General features: G+C 44.6%; 1 protein-coding gene across 3 annotated transcripts in view; it reads right to left on the minus strand.

Moving 5' to 3' along the window:
- The window catches only part of TAF1 (TATA-box binding protein associated factor 1), a 60932-nt gene that overhangs the window by 1840 nt on the left and 38660 nt on the right, over positions 1–20432 (minus strand). For 2 of the 3 annotated variants that reach the window (XM_090061725.1, XM_090061724.1), the window contains exons 24-38: positions 17419–17632; positions 16639–16804; positions 15893–16104; positions 15562–15670; positions 15245–15343; positions 13677–13854; positions 12146–12213; positions 11652–11774; positions 9012–9104; positions 8854–8938; positions 7377–7444; positions 7180–7296; positions 2657–2755; positions 2216–2375; positions 1528–1705 (exon numbers count right to left, since the gene is read on the minus strand). In XM_090061725.1, the coding sequence (XP_089917851.1) occupies positions 1528–1705; positions 2216–2375; positions 2657–2755; positions 7180–7296; positions 7377–7444; positions 8854–8938; positions 9012–9104; positions 11652–11774; positions 12146–12213; positions 13677–13854; positions 15245–15343; positions 15562–15670; positions 15893–16104; positions 16639–16804; positions 17419–17632 (1969 nt within the window). Of the gene's footprint in view, positions 1–1527; positions 1706–2215; positions 2376–2656; positions 2756–3931; positions 4058–7179; positions 7297–7376; positions 7445–8853; positions 8939–9011; positions 9105–11651; positions 11775–12145; positions 12214–13676; positions 13855–15244; positions 15344–15561; positions 15671–15892; positions 16105–16638; positions 16805–17418; positions 17633–20432 lie in introns of all 3 variants that reach the window. The other variant, XM_090061726.1, reaches the window with a different exon arrangement.

Genomic DNA, 20432 nt, shown 5'->3' on the forward strand with positions numbered 1-20432 from the left:
AGACCTTGGGGGCTCGGACAGTAAAGAAATTCTTCCTTATGTCCAGCCTGAAACGGTCTTGCAGGAGTTTGTGACCGTTCGACCTCGTCATCCCTTGGGGCGCTCTGGTGAACAGACGTTCCCCGAGATCCTGGTGGTCACCCCTGATAAACTTATAGGTGGCCATCAGATCACCCCTGAGCCTGCGCTTTTCCAGGCTAAAGAGTCCCATGGCTCTCAGCCTGTCATCGTAAGATCTGTTTTCCTGACCTCTGATCATGCGCGTGGCTCTCCTCTGGACTCTCTCAAGCTTCTCCACATCCTTTTTGAATTGTGGAGCCCAAAACTCCAGCTGCGGCCTCACCAAGGCCGAGTACAAAGGGAGAATGATGTCCCAGGATTTGCTCGAGAAGCATCTATGGATGCACGCCAGCATTTTGGTCGCTTTACTAGCCACAGCATCGCATTGGAGGCTCATGTTCATCTTGTGGTCAATGATGACCCCCAAGTCTTTTTCTTCTGTAGTGCTAACCAACGTAGCACTGCCGAGCCTATAAGGGTGCTGCAGGTTTTTCCTCCCAAGGTGGAGAACCTTGCATTTTTCGGTGTTAAACACCATCAGGTTCTCGTCTGCCCATTTGCTGAGCTTGTCCAGGTCAGCCTGGATCACCCGCCTATCTTCTGGCATGGATGCTTTGCCCCAAAGTTTGGTGTCATCGGCGAACTTGGCCAGTCCACTCCTAACTCCAATGTCCACATCGTTAATGAAGATGTTGAACAGTATGGGTCCCAGGACAGAGCCTTGAGGGACCCCACTGGTTACAGGGCACCATGATGATTGACTGCCATCAATCACAACCCTCTGGGTCCGACCACGAAGCCAATTTCCCAGCCAGCGGATCGTGGTGGAGCCAAGACCAATTTGTTGAGGTACAAACAGCAGAACCAAGTTCACAGCAGCAAGAACATTAAATTCAAATTATTCTTAAAATTATATTAATAAAAGAGTAACAAAGTGGTTACAGCAACATGGTTACTCTTTTATTAAAGAGTTAAACGCCAGCATGATCTAGTCTTCTCTACTTCTGCTCTCCTAGTAGGGGCAGAAGGTAAGTGCCTTAGAACAGTGTTTCTCAACCTGTGGGTCACAACCCAAAAGTGGGTCGCAAGAATCTATGAAAGGGTCATGAACAAACTTTAAAAATGAATCAACCAACTTTAAAAGTGGATTCTCCTTTAAAGGGGAAAAAACATGGGAAACCATGGCTTTTCCTTTGCAGGCTGGCAGAGTTCCAGCCTGTAAGGGACTGCTTGGGGCCCTCCACACATCCCACACACTTGGGCGGGGTGGGGGGGCCGGGGATAGGAGTATGGGGCACTGGGTCCAGACTGGCCATGGATGTTACAAATGGGCCCTGGTCCAAAAAAGGTTGAGAACCACTGCCTTAAAAAAGTAACAAAGAGGAACAATTTAGCTCTATGATTTTATGATAGGAATGAATTAGTTCTCCAGCAGATAGTGCTTTTTTACCACTCAGCTTTGATTACCTGATATTACTGTCCTCCATCACATGAGATGTCTCCCCAGCATCTCCCTCATAGGACATCATACTTTCTTCATTGTCCATGCCCATACGTGTGTTCTCTTGGAGGACATGAGGCTGCTTGGGCCTCACTGCATTGGACTCCACGTCCGAATCGCTGCCACTCTCACTTAGCTGGATAGCTGTGCAACAAAGAGACTTGCCAATTAATTTTGACCTCTTTTGAATGACCTAATTCTCAGTCCCGTTTTAACAGCCAAAAGCTTCAACAGCAAGAAAGTCCGTTTCCCATCTAAATCACACTTGTTTTTTCATTACACCATTGGCCCAGTCCAGCTCCACATTACCCCAGCAACACACCTGAGCCTCAGTCTTTTCCCTTCCATCCTTCAGAGCTCCCCTATCAACCAGAAACGTCAGATCCTGCCTAAGCTTCTGTTTCCTGAGTCCACACATTTCACTTCTACTCCACTTTATCTTGGCCTACACCCAAAATTCATGCAACTTGCTTCTTGCTCTCATTATCTAGTAGGTAATTGGGCTGTAAACATCTGGTCTTGTCACCTCAGTACCCTGAATACCGACTATCCCAGGCTAGAGTATATGCTACAGTGATCAAAGGACATGGGGGTTGGCTGGGATGGGAACAACCGTTTCCTGCTCAGACCTGTAACATCAAGACCCTAACATACATGAGAAAGGATTATCGCCTTCTTCGTCACTCCCATCATCATCATCATCATCATCTTCTCCATCTGACATGAGCAGATCTTCATATAGAACGCTGGCCTGAGGCTGCTGAGCTGAGCCTTCTTCTTCATCAGCAAGGTCACCATCTGCATCTTCAACTTCCTATGTCACACACAACAGGAATGGCACAGGTCAAAAAAGAGTCACATAAGCTGGTACATGCTTACTAATTGACACAATTAAATGAACAATACATTCAAGTCATTTGTTTTTGTGCTGACTGTTTCATGACCACAGATAAATCTCATTAATCACTGCTGTGAATTCTGCTGTCACTCAGGGTACCAGACCCAGCAGACTTGCCCTGCACTATGGAGTCTTCTACTATGAGGATGCAGATCAACAACGTGGACTACAGATGGGATTTCTGAAAATATACTCACTGGGGCTGGAGTCTTAGGTTTCCCATCATCATCCTCATCAAACCCTTCAATATCTACGTCAGAGTCTTCCTCGCCCAGCCTACCTCGTCCCTGGCGCATCTGAATGAGGAACACAAATAGCAACACAGTTGAGGGAGGCACTAGTGTCAGAAGAAGGAGTCTGACTGACATCCAGACCACAATAAAAATATACCCTGGGAACAGGGACTCTTTTTCCTAAGAACTTCAAGACCTAACCAAATCTGTTTCCTGGCTGCTTCTGCTACACTCTTCTCTAAGGAGGTCACAAGAAAGCGAGGCAGGCATTCCTCTCTACTTCCTAGCTATTACAGGATGGGCAATTTGTCCTAGGAGGACTCGTGGTTGGACGTCATTTCCTCCAAGTCAGTAGGCTGGTTCAGCAGCTTACAGCTGCAGCCACATGCATGGGAAAACATGCACAGATTCTGTCCCCAGAGGTGCAGATACTACTTACTAGGAGGCATTTTAAAACCCCAGATATGAGTGATACTGCATTCTGCACTGAACTTTTTTCCTTGCCTGTTCCATCAGTTGCTCTGTTGCCATTCTCACTCTTTCTGCTCTTGTCATTTGCCCTCTCTTTCTTCCTCCTCAATGCCCTCTTCCCCCTTCATACCCAGGTTTTCCATTGTCCTTCTCTTCATCCTCCCTCACTCCATCTTTAGCCCCTATTAGGGAAACAAACCCAGCAAAAATAAACAACCTAGCAAAACTTGCTCCCAGTATCACCCTAACCAATTTGGAAATACATTGTGATCCTTAATCCCCACTTCTTCCCCCACTGTCATCTTTTAAACTATAAGATGGTGGCAACAAATGTGTCCTCTTGTGCATTTCATCACAATAAAATAACGATCATCTTCCACCCCATGAAAATTACTCTTCCTTTACCGTATTCAAAACTAAAGAGGCACTGACTCAGCAGGACTGACCAGGTTATCATTTCTCCTAGCACTACAGCAAATGAAGTCCCCTGGTCCTAGACAGTCCAGTCCCCTATCGCTTTTTCCTCTTCACAGCCACAGAGAAACATATTTTGCCAGTGGCCTTGCACACACCTGCCTCTTTCCAGTTTTTCTGTCTCATTTACAATGACCACAAGGAAGGAAAGCATGCCATTTTCTCAAAGGCTTTCCATCTCCAGGTGAAAGCTATATATTTTGTTTCCCTCCTGGGTCCCACAGAGTAATTGCCTCCTTAGAAAAAGGCACTTATTCGACCTAGCTCTCTACCAAAGAATGGGGGAAATCTGACCTGGGCTCCCCGCTTCTCTGGGGTAGTGGTAGGAGTATCCATAGCAGACAAATTGCTCTCATCTTGATAGACAGAAGCATCACGTGACATACTGAGGGAAGTGTTGGTATCATACAAGTCTGGTGGCTAAAGTACATGAGGAAACAGGAGACAAAAACTTCTCAAAAGCCAAATCAAGACTAGAAGACCTCAGGAGGAAAGCATGACTGGAACTTCACTACCCTCAAAAATGCATGTGTTTAGCTCTCAGTATAAAAACACTCTATAATAATCAGAAATAATAATGTTCTCCTAGGAAAAAGAAAAAAAATTGAACTAAAAATGGTAAAGAACCCACAACTTGTTACGTCCTTCTATAGGAATAATCTTATTACAAAGTGGACAGATTCAGAAAACAGAAATAAACTGTTGTGGAGATTATATTAGATATGAAGACAGGTGGCATTTTCTCTCTCCTTCACTGACTAAACAGAATGGTTCTCAGCTGTACACATACCATCTAATCTTGTTTTAAATGTTTCAATAACTGGGACTTCAGCAACTTCCTTTATAGACAGTTCCACAACCTGAGATTACCCACTGTCAGGAAGTGACCCCTGTTTAGCCTAAATATGCTCCCCTCTTAAATCCATCCATCACTCCTAATTAAATCTCCTTCCCTGTTATCTGCAATCATTCCTATTCCCTGTTTTGGACTAGATACCCAAAGAACACTTGTGGTCCATTATCTCCAATTACTCCATACACACCCCAATGGCTTCACCTAACTTGAATGTTTAACTTCCTTTTTAGAGTAATCTGTACAGGCCCTTAACTCAAATCACCAAACTTACTCTATCCTTCCATTTTCCTAGTATTGCAGTGCCCAGAACTAGATGCAATGTTCCACATATAGTCAATTCGATCCACGTAAAGAAAGAAGCTACTTATCTGCAGCAGGAAAAACCAACTGCAGGGAGAGTCCTGCTTAGACCATGCAGCACTCTTCAACACATAGCAGCTAAATTCTCTAAAACAATGTCCACTGAGCATATGAGGACAGATTTTTTTTTCCCCCAAGACTTATGAACTCGACCCAACTTAGGCATGTTTTCCAGAGGAACAGCAAAAGATACACCCATGATACCATAGTTTCATAGTAGCTAGAGTCAGAAGGGACCTAGGAAGATCATCTAGTCTGACCCCCTGCCTTGGCAGGAAAGAGCACCGGGGTCAGATGACCCCGGCAAGGTGCTCATCTAACTTCCTTTTAAAAATCCCTAGGCTAGGAGCCTGCACCACTTCCCCTGGAAGCCGGTTCCAGGCCCTAGCCACCCTGACTGTGAAGTAGCGCCTCCTAATATCTAATCTAAACCTACCCTCCGCCAGCTTGTGACCGTTATTCCTGGTCACTCCTGGCAGCGCACGGGGGAACAGGCACTCCCCCAATACCTGCTGATCCCCCCTGACCAGTTTGTAGCAGGCCACAAGGTCCCCCCTTAACCTTCTCTTGTGGAGGCTAAACAGGTTCAGGTCCCGTAGCCTCTCCTCATAAGGCCTGCCCTGCTGACCCCTGATCATACGAGTGGCCCTCCTCTGGACTCTTTCCATATCGTCCACGTCCCTCTTGAAGTGTGGCGCCCAGAACTGGACGCAGTACTCCAGCTGCGGCCTGACCAGTGCCGCATGGAGGGGGAGGATCACCTCCCTGGACCTGCTCGAGATGCATCTGTGGATGCATGACAGGGTACGGTTGGCCTTCTTGACTGCCTCCCCACACTGCCGGCCCATGTTCATCGTGGAGTCAATGACGACTCCAAGATCCTTTTCCGTCTCCGTGCTGGCAAGAGGGGAGTTCCCCAACCTGTAAGTGTGGTGCCGGTTCTTCCTCCCCATGTGCAACACCTTGCACTTATCAGTGTTAAACCCCATCCTATTCTCATCCGCCCACCGTTGCAACCTGTCAAGGTCAGCTTGTAGCCTATTGCACCCTTCTAGTGCACCCACATCCCCCCACATCTTAGTGTCATCAGCAAACTTGAACAGGGTGCTTTCTACCCCCTCATCCAAGTCACTGATGACCCAGGATGACCCTCCGCCACCATTACATTTTAAGTCAAGTCCTTGTTACAGAGCATGGAGGCATCTGAACTTTCAGCCAACTAGCTGTGAATTTTTTTCAATATGGGCAAAGTAATACACATTCTTCCAAATCTAGTTCTTAGAAAAAGCTGAATTCTTTTTGCTGATGCTTTTAAAAAAATTCAACATGGAAATTTTCAGCCCAAGTAATCAAAGCTTGGCAAAGAAATATCAGACTACATTAGGCATAGACCTAGGCTGTCAACACGCTCAGAGAACATGATCTGCTTGTAGACGTCTTTGGCACAAAACAGTAAAATCAAGGGTTTTGCAGGATTCAAAAGGGTTGTTTTCATTAGGTGGAAAAGCTGAGGGTAAAACATCTGAACAAACAGGAATGCAAAGAATACCACCACACTTCTTTCAACACTGTACGACACAAATGAGAGGCAGTTTCTCCACTCAGTTTTAAGCTTCTTTCCAGCCAGCACTCTACCCAAAAATCTCAGGGTCATGTTAGTAGTGCTTTTCTTGCTGACTCATGTCTTTTTCAGTCTTCTCTGCCCATCTCTGACTACTATTACTGACAGCCCCAACACTGCCAATCGGCTCTCAGTTAAACCCCTCCACTCACATATCTCAGTTTGTAACCAGCATTGTAAGTTGCTTGTGTTTGGGGCTATAGCTCTTCCTGTTTCAGGTATCCAGAATTCATTCAAAAAGAAGAATTCAGGAGGCTGAAAGGACTGGCTTACGAGGACAAATTGAAAGAGTTTTATGTATAAGGCTCGACTAAACAACAACTAAATATGGGGGCGCACACCCCATAAACTAGGGGTCTTAAGAGATTAATTCAAGGAGGTACATGTGGTTCTAACAATGAGTAATATCATTAATGAAAAGCAAGAGATAAATGCAGCAGCCTCCTGACAGACGCACTCAGGTGTGGAATATTCTCTTCAAGTGCATTTAGAAGCAGCCTACTCTATTTAGTACTAGGCTGGACATGCGTTCCGGTGTGCGCCGTAAACAATAATCCTGCTCTGACTTTTGGAAATGGCCCAGATGATCAAACAGCCATGCATCAGTAACTGCTGCAAGAAACAGGGACCAGCAACAAGAGGTTCCTGTGGATCAAGCCATTAATGACATATAGGAACAGCACAATCTTGCTTTGTTACACTTGCCTGAGGTGTGTAGGGACCGGGAGTCATAGGGTCAAGACTTTCTAAATCTGCCTCCTCCAGTGCTGCTTCTTTAGCAGTAGAGATGTCTCTTTCCAGCTGTGTCAAGTGCTCATCATACTAAGAAGAGAAACATGCATCAAGATTGTAGAAAACCAAAAATGCATTACTCAGACTTCACAGCAGAGCAGGCAACGTACCTCAGCCAGCGTCTGGTAACAGATGTTCACTATTTCCTGAGCCGTTTTTGTGTACTGACTGTCAGGTCCTGCAACAAGAACCACACCTCAAGCTGTCCAACATATCAGTGATGCCTCAAGAACTGAAGCACCAATGTGTTCAAGCCACCCAAATAAGAGGCCTTTCCATGCTAGCCTTTTATATTTGGAAGAACATTTAAAAAGCAAATTTTCCAGCAGCTGAGATGAAGAGCACCTCAAAACGGTGGACGGTAGGAATTTCATACTAGGTTATGTGAATGGTGCATTTAGCCCTGTATCCCACCTCCAACACTGGCAGTAGCAGATACTTTTTGTGGGACAGCATACGAGCAGGAAATATCTGGACTGATGTATGCCCTATCATACCCTCCCTGGTATCCACCACCATTGATTTACAGACAGTAGAAAATCCCCAACTCCTGTTTAATAGTTTAATTAACATCCATCAACCATGAATTTGTCCAGTCCTTTTTGAACCTGGCTATACTCTCTGCCTCTATAACTTCCTGTGGTAATGAATTCTACAAATTAGTTATGCACTATGTAAAAAGCACTCTCTCTTGTTAGGTTTAAACTTATCTCCTATTCATTTCACTGGACATCCCCTAATTCTAGTCCTGTGAGACCTGTTTAAAAACAGTTTCTTATTCATTTTGTTCTCACACTTCATGGTTTTACAGACCTCTACCATATCCCCCTTCATAATAGCTAATTCTGAATGCAGCACTGTATTCACTTCAAATTACTTTCCCCCATGCTTGCACTTGTCAACACTGAAGTGCATCTACTGTTTTTTTCTGCCTGCTCATTCAGCTGGCCAAGACTTTTCTGCACCTCCTGTCTGTCATCTCAGTATTTGACTACCCAGAACCATTTAGTACAGGGGTGGGCAATTATTTGGGCTGGAGGGCCACTTCAGAAGTTTTGGTGATTTGTTGCAATGAGGGGGAATGGAAAGGAGGGCTTGACCCAGCCCAGCGCAGTGGGGGTAACTGATCCTATCCTAAAGTTGTACGAATTTAAGTGTGGGACTTCTACTACTCACGTCCCTTTGGAAACTATTCTATTGCCTGATACTTACCCAATGCAGAAATTTAAAAGAATGCTGTCAACATGGCATTTATCATTAAAAAAAAAAAAAGGGGGGGGGGGAAGAAAGCCCCAAGTCATTTTAAAATCCTAAATCTACTCAAATTAAGTGATTTTATGAAAGTATCTTGAATTACTTCCATTCCTTATGTGGAAGTCCCACAAAATCTGTGGAAACTAACAGAGTTAACAGAAAGACTATGTACAGTTTCCAGATCAGTTCTTCTCTCATCTAACTAATCTAGATGCTGCCCTGGCCACTGAAGGGTGCTCAGTAACACATACTGCAGGATTGTAAGCTTCAGTGATGGTTCGATGCACTGATTTCAGGAAAAGACAAGGACTGGGGATATTAAACACTGCTTACCATTATACTTAATGCTGTTGGCAAGAATGAGGTTAACATCATCCAGAAAGGTCTCTCTGTTCTGATACTTGTGCTTGGAAATATTCTGGAAGAGATTAGATGGTAAGTAACACAAACATAAACACTTTCTTAAAGGGTTCTCAATGCCAAGTACATACCTTTCGAATAGTCTCCAAATCCATTGGATTGGCAATCACCTTATAATAATCTGGAACAAACTTTTTATTAACTGGATGATGAAATGGCCAAGACTGCAGGAAATAAAACAGAGTAACTGAGGACAATTCCTTGTAAAAAACTGTTAGATCTAGGTCAAAAGTCTCCCAAAGTAATCTTCAGGAGGAGGTATATAGATTGACCAGAAAGGAAATGTTTTTCATAGTAATTCCAGCTTCCAACTGTTTAGCCTCAGCAGGAATCAAAGAAACAGAGGACTGACAGAACTACAAAATATGTTAATTTTCAGGTTATGTCCTTCAATACCTATTAAAAAAGAAGAATAGTTAAAGGCAGGAAAACATGCAAACCAGCTCACACACACCAGGCTTTGCTATTTCATTTCACTGTTAACTTCAAAATTGCAACTAGGAGGACTATCAGGAGCATTAATTCCCCATAGTCTTAATGGAGCAAAAACAGCTAATTCTATACCCTCAAGCAACTACCAGTAGGGTGTTTTATGGAAGAACAGGAATATTCCTAATACTAAATCAACTTCAGCAAGGAATACTTGCCTGATGAAAGAGCAGCCACCAGGAAACATATGGCAAAGTCTGAGAAGAAATAAGGTGGCCTGGCATCTCTTTGTGTTAGCAAGTGCTCTAATGTGGTATGCAAATCTTAAAACTACCCTATCTGCATGCACAACACAAGTAGACCAGTGACTTGAAAACGTGGTTCTACACAGAGCTGTATTTATTTAACTAACAGTATGATTTCACATCAATTAAATTTATGCAACTTTGCATGTGGACTAATTACTTCTAGAGTCGTTTTGTGTTTAGCTGCCACCTATAAGTTTATCCTTGCCTTCACAAAGTATCCTGAAATCCAGACATGAAAAGAACTATCTACAATATGTACAAAGTGCTGTTACCATATTTATTCAAATACAGGACAAGGTTTGCCCTTTGTCTTACATTTGTATATAGTGAAACCTCATTAAATATGTTGTCTATCATTAAACTGATGCCCCAAGTAGCATGTTCTCAAAAATGGAAATCAACTATGATGCTGATTAGAAGCAGCCAGTGCTACGCATGACTATAAAAAAATACATCGCTCATCTTAGGCAAACATGCTTACATGAACGTGTGTGCGCACGTGTGTGCGCGTGTGTGTCGGGGGGCAGGGAGTCGTGGGGTGAACAAACCACAGACAGGTGTTCATTCCACAGGGAACTGGTACTGGCCATGAAGGTACTGCAATATCAAGTCAGGACAAGGAACACCAGAGCCAGCTCTGACACACTCCCCTTGCTGCCAAATGCTACATTTAATATACTGATGGGAATCTACCACAAACATAGGCCAGTGCACCCCATCTGAATAAGATATATGGTAGTGCCCATTGTGCTCAGTCCCCCTCAGCAGTGACTCTCTCTCAAGTCATGGTGAGCCACTACATTTTGACTTCCTCTTCTTTCCCACAGTTGAGCTGCGCCTTTCTTTCACATTTTCAATTATTCCTGTTTCCTGCACCAGCTTGAGATGTCTGGTAAACATCACCAACCAGAGCCCCAAATAATTCACCTAAAATTCTTGTCTCCCCCTCTCTCAGCCTGTCACATATGATTAGTGTACTCCTGCCCTATATGATATGGAGTCAGACCAGACTGCCCTGCACCTCATCTGCATATATGTTTTTGGAGGATCCCAGGACTCATGACAAGAACAGATGTTTTCAAAACCTGGCTAAACAAAGCTGTGGCTGGGATGATCTAGTTGGGCTGGTCCTGTTTTGAGCAGGGGGTTGGACTAGATGTGACATCATGAGGTCCCTCCCAGCCCTAACTTCCTATGATTCTAAAGGAACACTTGATTCCATCACGAGTGCAGGGCTCGTCAGACCATGGATCCTTTGTGGGGTGGGGATGGTAATTGCAGTACACACAGACACAGACACACAGAAATGCTGAGGTACAGGGTCACCATGGCTTGAAGCACTGGCAACTCTGCTGGGGCTCTGCCCAATTAACTATATGAAAAATTGGGGAGATGTTTTGTACTTGAGTAAATGCAGTACTATTCCGTTGGCAGACAAGGTTCTTTTGGTATATCTGGTATCTTTTATTAGTACCACCTAGGTACTATTCCTTTTACATTTTTACAAATGTATTCTACATTTGCAAAAACATCTGTCAGTGGGAATCAGTCTTAAGGTGACAACTGCCAGACTCGAAGCAGCACAAACAGCAAGTTAACTAACAGTACAGGCTGCAAGTAGCAGAGCTGGGATTAGAATCTGTCTCAGCTCCAAGCCCTGTGCTTTAAACAACAAAGAAAGGAATAAAGTGAAGAGATATGTGTGGATCACCAAATCTCAGGAGGACATCCTGACACAGCCCTTCTTGGTTATGTTGTAACTTTTTGTGACAAAAGCCATTAAAATGGAAACAAATACCTGGCATGTGAACCACCATCATTGGTGTATATATCTCTCCATCCACTGAAAATTCATTTGTCCAGCCTCCAAGCTTGGCAGTACCGCTACATACCTGCTTGAGTGCTCCCTCACCTTGCTCTCACTCAGTCTCTCTCACATGCACACACTCACACACCCCTACTTCAGTCACATACATCTGGAACTGCCATCATCTTCTGAGTGACAATGTTATCCAAAATGAAGGAAAAGGCCACTTGGTCATCATCATCCAGGAGGGGATTAATTGCTTTCTCTAAACGAGCCAGTTTATCTTCTTTCTGAAATGAAATTAAGGGATATCAATAACTGATCCCTCAACATCACCAAAATGAAAAGGCAGGTATCACCTGGCTAATTAGAGAGACGTACCCACAAAACTGTGCAACAGCCCACCCCAAAAAGCTCATGTTAAGTAGGGGACAGGAAAAAAGCACCAAATCTTTGAGAAAGAACCCAAGGTAAAATTGTGAGATAACTACTCCATGAGAAAAAACTTCATACAAGCAGCCAGAAAAGAAGGGATTCCCACCCCATTCATTCTTCCCACTCCCCTCCTAAACTCTTACCTGCCTTCCCACATCCCTAGCCCTATACCCTTCCTTCTCACTGCTTCCCTCTGTTCCCACAGGAATAATGTAACAAGACTTGCCTCTCGCAGTTTTTCATCACAGAGGTCCAGCATGGATTGAGATATCTGGGTCAGTGAGTGCTTTGGTCCTGCAAATATATAAGTTCAGTGATGCGACCTGGTCTCTCTTGCAGTTTTGGGGGCTGGGGGGGAATCACTGTCACAGCACTAGTGTCACCATTATCCACCTTGCATTGTCAGCTTAAGATTTAAAAGTCAGTGCAGTCCAGAGCCAAGCTTGGGGAGACTTTCCCCAGCTCATTTTCCCCCTGGGCAACTTCCCCTTAATGAGCAGCTGTGGGGGTAGTGGAGGGGATGTGGGAAAAAGATGGAGGTGGGAAAGTAGGCAGGAGACAGCATTGCTCCCTGCCACTTTGCTCTTAGTGTCTAGCAACCATTCCCCAAAGGGAGTGGTATGGCAAAGCCCCTGCCTGCTTCTCACACTGGAAGCTGTAAGAAGCCAATGGGGAGTAGCTGGTGGTTGCTCCCCACCCCCTTCCTGACTTATGGAATGGGTAGGAGCAGCTGCTCCCTGGACCTTCTCTAGAACAGTGACCACCGTCTTTGGAAGGTATGGGAGCCTCTTCCCCTGGCTCCATGCCTCAAGCTGAGGGAAAGCATGCAGACATTCAGTCTCCTAAAAGAAAGTCTCCCAGGGCAGGGGGCTGGACTCAATCTCCCGAGGTCCCTTCCAGCCCTGATTGTCTATGAAATCTATGAAACTGACTTAACATTTATGCTCTGGGAGAAAAAGCTCAAGTGTCTTTACACTTGTGATTTTTACCAGGAGAACAGTGATTCGCCTAGTAGGAGTTGAATATCTATACATAGCCATAGTGCATTTTATTTGCATCCACTTTCACCTGCAGCTGCACATTATGGTATAAAAGATAATGTTTTAATGAAATACGTTTCTGGTCCTTCTGGCTGGGAGGGAAACATTAAAAAAAACAAAACAAAACAAAACAAAAATGGAAAAAAAAAAAAACACAGATGCAACTCACTATTAAGCCTAAAATCTGCAGTGGATGAAATAACAGCTCAGAGTGAGAACTGTCCCCATTCACTTTGAGGGATTCACCAACTCTGATGCACACTACTGTAAGTGTGAGCACCAACACTGTACCACTACCACAAGTCTGAGTACAAAATGAGAGAGAAGGATGATAGTATAAATTGTCATGAAACAATCTCACCTCATTTAGGCTTCACCAGTGCTTGGATTCTAAGCAATCCGACATGGTGCCATCACCAAGTCACCTCACCCCAATCTGACCCCTAATGACAAGTGTTCATTATACCCTCACTAACCAAGGCATTCATCTTGGTGATCACAGCTAGATTTTAGTCAATTCTTCTCATCCACTCATGCGCCAGCTCACATTTATTGAACTCCTGATACATTTGAGGAAGAAAAAAACCAAACCCCTTATTTTCACCCTAGCCATTTCAACAGTTAGCCAGTTCACCTTTTCCCTGCAGAGTGCAATTCCCTCCCATGCACCACAGCACCAAAACAGCAAAAGAGAAGTTGTTTCAGGAAGCCTCCTACCATTGTACATGGCACTATTCTTCACAATCAGTTCCACGTGTTCTCGAAACTCTTCCCGGGATGGATACTGGCGCTTGCGGACATTCTCACGCAGGGTCTGTAGATCCATTGGCCGTGTGATGATCTTGTAGTAATCTTTGACAACTTTTGGGTTAACGGGTGTGTGAAAGGGGTACGTCTACAGATGCCAAAAAGAAAAAGTTCCTCCATTCACATGATGTTAACCTCATCATCTTAAATTTAATTTCTACAAGTAAGACAGGCAGCACTTCACAAGCGTTTGAGAGAAACTGTGTCTTTGTCCCACCCAGCTACAAATGGAGATCATGTGACTCTGGCATTGTCTCTCTAGGTTATCTGTCACAGTTTAGTCAACTATTATCACAGGGGAAAAGCAGCTGGCAAAGCCTCTATCCATCTCAGCAGCAGTTACCAGGCACATAGCACTTTCAGCACCAAAGTCAGTGTTATGAGATCACAATTAAGGATTTAGGAGATTAACTTTAAGCTCATATTTGCATAAATTTCGGCAAACAGCTTGAAATCCTTTCCAAATCAAAACCTTAAAACAGGAATAATGAAGCAATAGGTCTATCCAAGGCTCTACACACAATTATACAACTGCTGCACAGTTTTCCCTCATGGTTTTATTCTATAATTGTGCTCTTGATTCTAAAGTCTTGTTCACAGGGAAAGTTATCCCAGAATAGCTATTTACAGCTTCCCAGTTAGGTTACTTTACTTCCAAAATACATAAAATACATTCAAAATAAGGATTTATTATTCCAGAATAGGCTTTCCATACAGGGAGTCAATCAGGAAGGGCTATTCTTCTATAAACTTATGCTCCGTCTGAACTGAAACTAACTTCCCTTATAGACAAATCCTAAATGTTTATTTTAAAAGGAGTCAAAAATCCTCTGCTCCTTAGCATTACAAAGATAAATCCTTCAGGGATACAACAAAAATAAACCAATGTAGTATTGTTCAATTTTGGAAGCAGCTTAGAGGAGAGAACCAAAGTGCAATGGGATGTTATTTCTGAAGTTTAATGAGAACACTTAGGATTCACATTAGGAATTAGTCCTCTGCTCATTGCTTTGGTAGAGACAAAGGCAAATAGTTTGTACATTTAGTGATAGATGGCAGACAGAGTAACAAGAACATAAACTCCCTTCTCAAAACTTACTCTCCCTCTTCTCCCCACCCCCAACACATATGCACTTTCGTCCAAATGATAGTAAGGGAAAGTCAAGAAGAGATGCATAGCCTTTCAATGCCAAAAAGCGTTAACTGCTTTCCCTGATCCCAAAAGACCAAGCTATCACACTACCTACACCACCAGCAAGATACAGTTCTTCTTACTAAAGACCATATGCAGCACAACAATGTGGAAACTTGAGGGAAACATAAAACAGCACAGGATGCTTGCCTGACTAGACCTGGAAGTGGGAGTAAAGAGAGAGCTAGAGAAAAAGATGTTGCATAAGCCTCAGGTCTCTGCTGGACAACCCAGTCCCTATCATGCTACCAGAGCATAGACCTTAGTTCGCAAGGCCTAAACTTACATTGGGAAGATCCCTCATGTCATTGATGATGCCTTCCAGGATAGACGACAGAGTTACCATGGGGTCTGTTCGTCGCCGATGGATAGACTTGTGAGGCCGCTGAGAAAAATCAAATAAAACCAGTAAGCTAATGTATTTTCAAGACACAAAACACAAATCTAAACAAGTTCTCTGCAAGTTTAGTTTACTGATAAACTAAAGGATAGATACCCACCTCACATGCTGTTCTATGGATGCACAAGACAATGCAGCAATATGCCATTATGGACAACAAAACATAAAGAGGCTACACTCATTTCAATGACACCTGGACTCACATTCAAGTAATCACAGTGAACAGTGGTTCCTACTCGCCGCTTCTTCTTTGGAGGAAGCTGCTGTTTAGGGAACTTCAAGACCAAAGATTTTCTGCGAACCTCATCTGCACTAGAAAAAAAGTAAACAAGAGTACTTCTATTTCCTTCCCCTCTTTCACCACCAAGACTGCTTGCCCCTTAAGATGCCTCTGACCCTGTCCACTGTGAAGCCATTGTCAGAACTGAATTACTGCATCGTTAACAATGCCACAACCACACTATTCCTGCGACTACAGCCCCTGCAGGCCATGACCCTTCTCAGCACCCAACCTGGCCTCCACTCCCACCCTACCTCTCAATCAGTTGCTTTCCCAGGACAATTTTGGTCCCCTCCACTTTGATGAGCTCTTCATTGTCATTGTGGATGACTGTCTTTTCCAGCTCCTCTTCCTGCTCCTCTGTCATGGCAACGGGGTTGGAGGGTGGAGCGTTTGTTTGGTAGTAGAGTGGACAGAATTTATTAGTCCTCATGTGCCCAATCGCACCACAAGCTCCACATTTCAACTACAAAGACAAGCACAATGAAAAACGTTGTCACCACAGAGCTTAGAACTAGAAGAAACCAATAAGAATATGTAGTCTGATCTCTGATACATCACAAACCATTGCCTTTCATCTAGATACCCCAGTACTGAGCCAAATAAAATTACAGCAAATCATTACAAGCAAAAGCATCCAGAAAAAAGAGGTAAGGCTCCAACTTCTCATGGACCTGACACTAGCTCCAGACGACAAATGTGAAAAGGACCAGTACATATCAGAGCAGAACAGAAGGGCTATTGCACACACCATGCCAACTGCCTTTAGCAATACTGTGGAAGCACTGGCAACAGTACCAATGCACAAGGAGTATTCTGAACTATTTTACAGAACAGTTAGGCATGGTGCCAGCTGAGGTGCACTTCCCCACCTGTGCTGTCAGAACCTACCCACAGGCCTTCTACCCTAATTCTCTACAGAGATGGTTTGTCAGAATGTTTCCAGTTGGTTTTGCTTCCTCAGGAAAGATTTTTCCGTTCATCTGATGTTTCTCATTACCTTCAGATCTGGCCGCTCCTTCATCTTCTTGGGCTTCTTCTCTGGGGGACCTTTGAGTTTTTCCTTTTCCTGATTTCGTTTGAGCCGGCGCAGCTGCTCTTGGATCCTGCGTCGCTCCTTCCGCATTTCCTCCCGGTGCTGCTCATCAAAGAGGGCAAATTTCCGTCTACAACACAAAGTTTTCCATCTGGGTCTGTACTTGGCCACGCACCATTCTAGCAACCCACTGTTTCTGGACTTGAGTCCTACAACAGGACCCCCCTGGAGGAGTCAATGCAGCCAACTAACAGAGCCTTAAAGCAATAACAGTCCATCCTGACTAGGTCAAAGTTAATGCAAATCCCCAACATGTAAACCTCAGAGGGATTTGTGGCAAACACTCCAGTTCAAATGGAAAGAGCTACAATACACTAGTTAACATTGCACACAAGAGACAGAGGTAGAGAGCACATGGTGCTGTATTACTATAGCAGAAGAGACATATCCAGTGCACAGTTAAACACAACAAGCTTTGACAACTTTTCCTGTGAAAAGACAAAGGTGAATCAAAGAGCCACTTATGACTTGGGAGGCATGGTCTGAGCATCACTATCTAGTGCTTTTCATGATGGCTTGGGATTTAATATATTCAGTTCCATTGGTAGGAGCAGAGATCACTTCAGAGCTCAGGCTCCTGAGGACCAGGGTCAATGGAACGAGATCCACCTCCCAGCCCAGGAACCACAAGCAATCCCAACAACATTCTTAGGTAAATAAAGGAACGATGTCCTAGGACCTTACATGAACTCTTCATCTTTGGTAGTCCGTATCCGGCAGTAGGCATCAATGACAGAGGGCTTCCGAACCGTCTCACACCGCACGTATTCTTTCCCATCTTCATCTCGGAACGTGCGATAGATTTTGAGCCGACGGCCAGTGGCAGAGGAGTTGAGACTGGTTACTGAAGCGGTATCATCATCTTTGTGAGAGCCTGCTGAAGTGCCTGAAGCCGATGCTGCAAGACAGGTTATTTCAGCATCTTGCAACAGCAAGGAAGTTTGGTACAAAGAGCTCAAGAGACAACACCAACCCATCATTGACAAAAGTAAGGGCAGATGAGCAGAACTGTGTTCCTGCTTAAAGATGTAGTATTCATGTGAAATCATCATTGCTCACCCCCCACCCCTGCCAAAAGGGATGCCTATTGGCTCAGCAAGGCCCACAAGATTTCATACATAGAGGAAGCTCTGTCAGAAGATTCAGGGACAACTAAGTTATGGGGTCTGTAACCACATCTGCAGAACATTGATATAAGAACTGTATGGTGGGTAAAGAACTGGCTCAAGAGGAGATGAGAGAATACTCTTCAACATGACACAACCATCAGACGTGCCCGGGGGGGAGGGGCGTTACTATTCAAGTTCCTCAAGAAGCTGACCTTATTTAATATTTCTGTTAATGGCCTTGGCACAAGCAGCTAACACATGTTAAGGAAACTTACTGGTGACAAAACAGGGAGTCATGGTCAATGCAGAAAAGGAAGAAGACAAGGGACCCAGGCAGGAAGAACTAAGGGACCTCAAGGACTGGAATAAAAGAAATGGGCTGCTGTGGGACAGTGCAAAGTGCAAGTTCACATTCTTAGGGTTTAATGACAGGAATCAAGGCTATAAGCTGGGAACTCATCAGTTGGAAACAACAGAGGAGGAGACTGACACACACACTAAGGATGATTATGAACCACCAAATGTGGTGAGGCCCTAGAAGGGCAAATATAATGCTTGGAATGATTAAGCAAGATATTTCCAGAAGAGATAAGTAAGAATTAATGCCACTGTATGACAAGGTTATTTGGGTGAATATGATATCTTTTATTAGACCAACTTAAATAGTTGGAAAAAATTATTTTAGCAAGCTTTCGGGTTTAAAAACCCCTTGTCAGGCTGAGGAAGTCTCTGCAGTTGGTGTGTGCTCTTCCTGGATGGAATGAATCCAGAAGGAACACACGCCAACTGCAGAGACTTCCTCAGCCTGACAAGGGGTTTTTAAACCCAAAAGCTTGCTAATTTTTTTTTCCAACTATTTAAATTGGTCTAATAAAAGATATCATATTCACCAAAAGCACCTTATCTGCCTATGTCCCGAGACCAACACAGCTACAACCTACATCCCTGCCAGTGTATGAAGCATTGGCAAAATTTAATTTGGAATACTGGGTGCAATTCTAGCCACCCACGTTAATAAGACTATTAGGGGTGAGGATGGAGGTGAAGATGGAGAGCCTAAATTACAAGAGATAAGCGACTAGAAGCTGACTTGTTGGTCTGGCAAAACTCTGTCCGAGGGTGGAACAATACTGCTGTCTATAAATATATCAGGAGCAAAAACCAGACAAAGATAGAACCACTTAGAGCCAGGGATGCCCACAGGCCAAATACTGCCCACAGTGCTGCTCCACCTAGCCTGCTGGGCTAGTGGCAGGATTTACTCGGGGGGGGGGGGGGTGCAGTACACTGCCCAGACTATGGGAGGATGAGGGTGAGGCACAACTGAAGTCCCCAGGCTGGCAGGGAACACCGGAGAACTGGGCACAGACCAGGCACGTGAAGGGGTGGGGGGCCACCAGCTGCTGTCCTGGGCATGGGGGGAGCCTCAGTGCCACTTCTGCCCTGCTCCAGCTGGGGGCTGTGGAGAGTGGCTGCATAGGCAACTGGGCTCAGCTGGAGCAGCATGCAGGTTGCTCTTTCTAATGCCTACTCCCTTCCCCACCCTCATTTAGATGCCACCCCTAGCCAGGAGCAGGTGTAAGAAAAAGGAATCTGTGTGTTACCATGGCTGTCCCTGGCCAAGCCTGGCTGGCCACACAGCCATTCCTCACAGCTCCAAGTGGGAGGAGGGCAGGAGAGGCTCTGCGGCTCCCTGCATGCCTTTGTCAACTGGGTATTGTGGTGGCAACAATGCCACAGGCAGAGCTGTTCTCTCAGTGCCTGTTCCCACCCTGTGGAGGATGTGGTGTTGTGGCAGAAAGTAGATGCAGGAAGAGGAATCCATCTGCTGCCACTACTGTCCACTGGCATCCACGCAGCTGCAGCCTGCAGCTGGAGCAGCTCTGGTGCTTGCCCAAGGACAGCAGTGGTGGCAGAGGTGAAGCGTGACTGCATCTGACAAAGGAGCAGCTTCACAGGTAACACAGCTAGTGCTCTTAATTGTCAGGTGTGAGAGAAGTGTGGGCAGCACTACAGACTTGCACTGATGGGACTACATTGCTTTTAACCGGAGCATGTTTCATAGATTTACATTTTTAAGGCCTAACAGTATTAATAAAATCATCTAGTCTGACCTCTTGCATAAACATAAACCATAGGATTTCCTTCACCAAAACGCATAACTTCGGGTTGAGACAGAGCATCTTTAGAAACTGGATGTCTTCCAGAAAGACACCAAACAGCAGCAAATCTTTACAACATATCCTTTGGTAAGACGCTTCAGTGGCTCAGTACTCTCATTATTAAAACTGAGTGCCTTACTCTTAATCTGAGTTCCCTGCTTATGTTGGCAGAGCAATCTGTAACAGATTCAGCAGTGTCCAAGTTGTTATAGCTGTTCTGAGCAAAACAATGTTGATCTGAAAAAAACTCTGCTGCTAGAAAGCACATTTGTGGTTCAGAAGGAGATGTGCCGGGGTACAGTGCCAGTCTGCAGTGTGAAAAGCCCTCAAAAGCACGAATGCATTCTGGATGCTGTTTTCTGATGAAGCAGTGTGGGACAGGTGCTAAGACTGCACTGATACAACACAGGCTTTATGACAGATATGG

This window comes from Crocodylus siamensis, chromosome 8 (genome assembly GCF_052110815.1).
Source record: "Crocodylus siamensis isolate JL-2025a chromosome 8, ASM5211081v1, whole genome shotgun sequence".
Lineage (NCBI taxonomy): Eukaryota > Metazoa > Chordata > Crocodylia > Crocodylidae > Crocodylus > Crocodylus siamensis.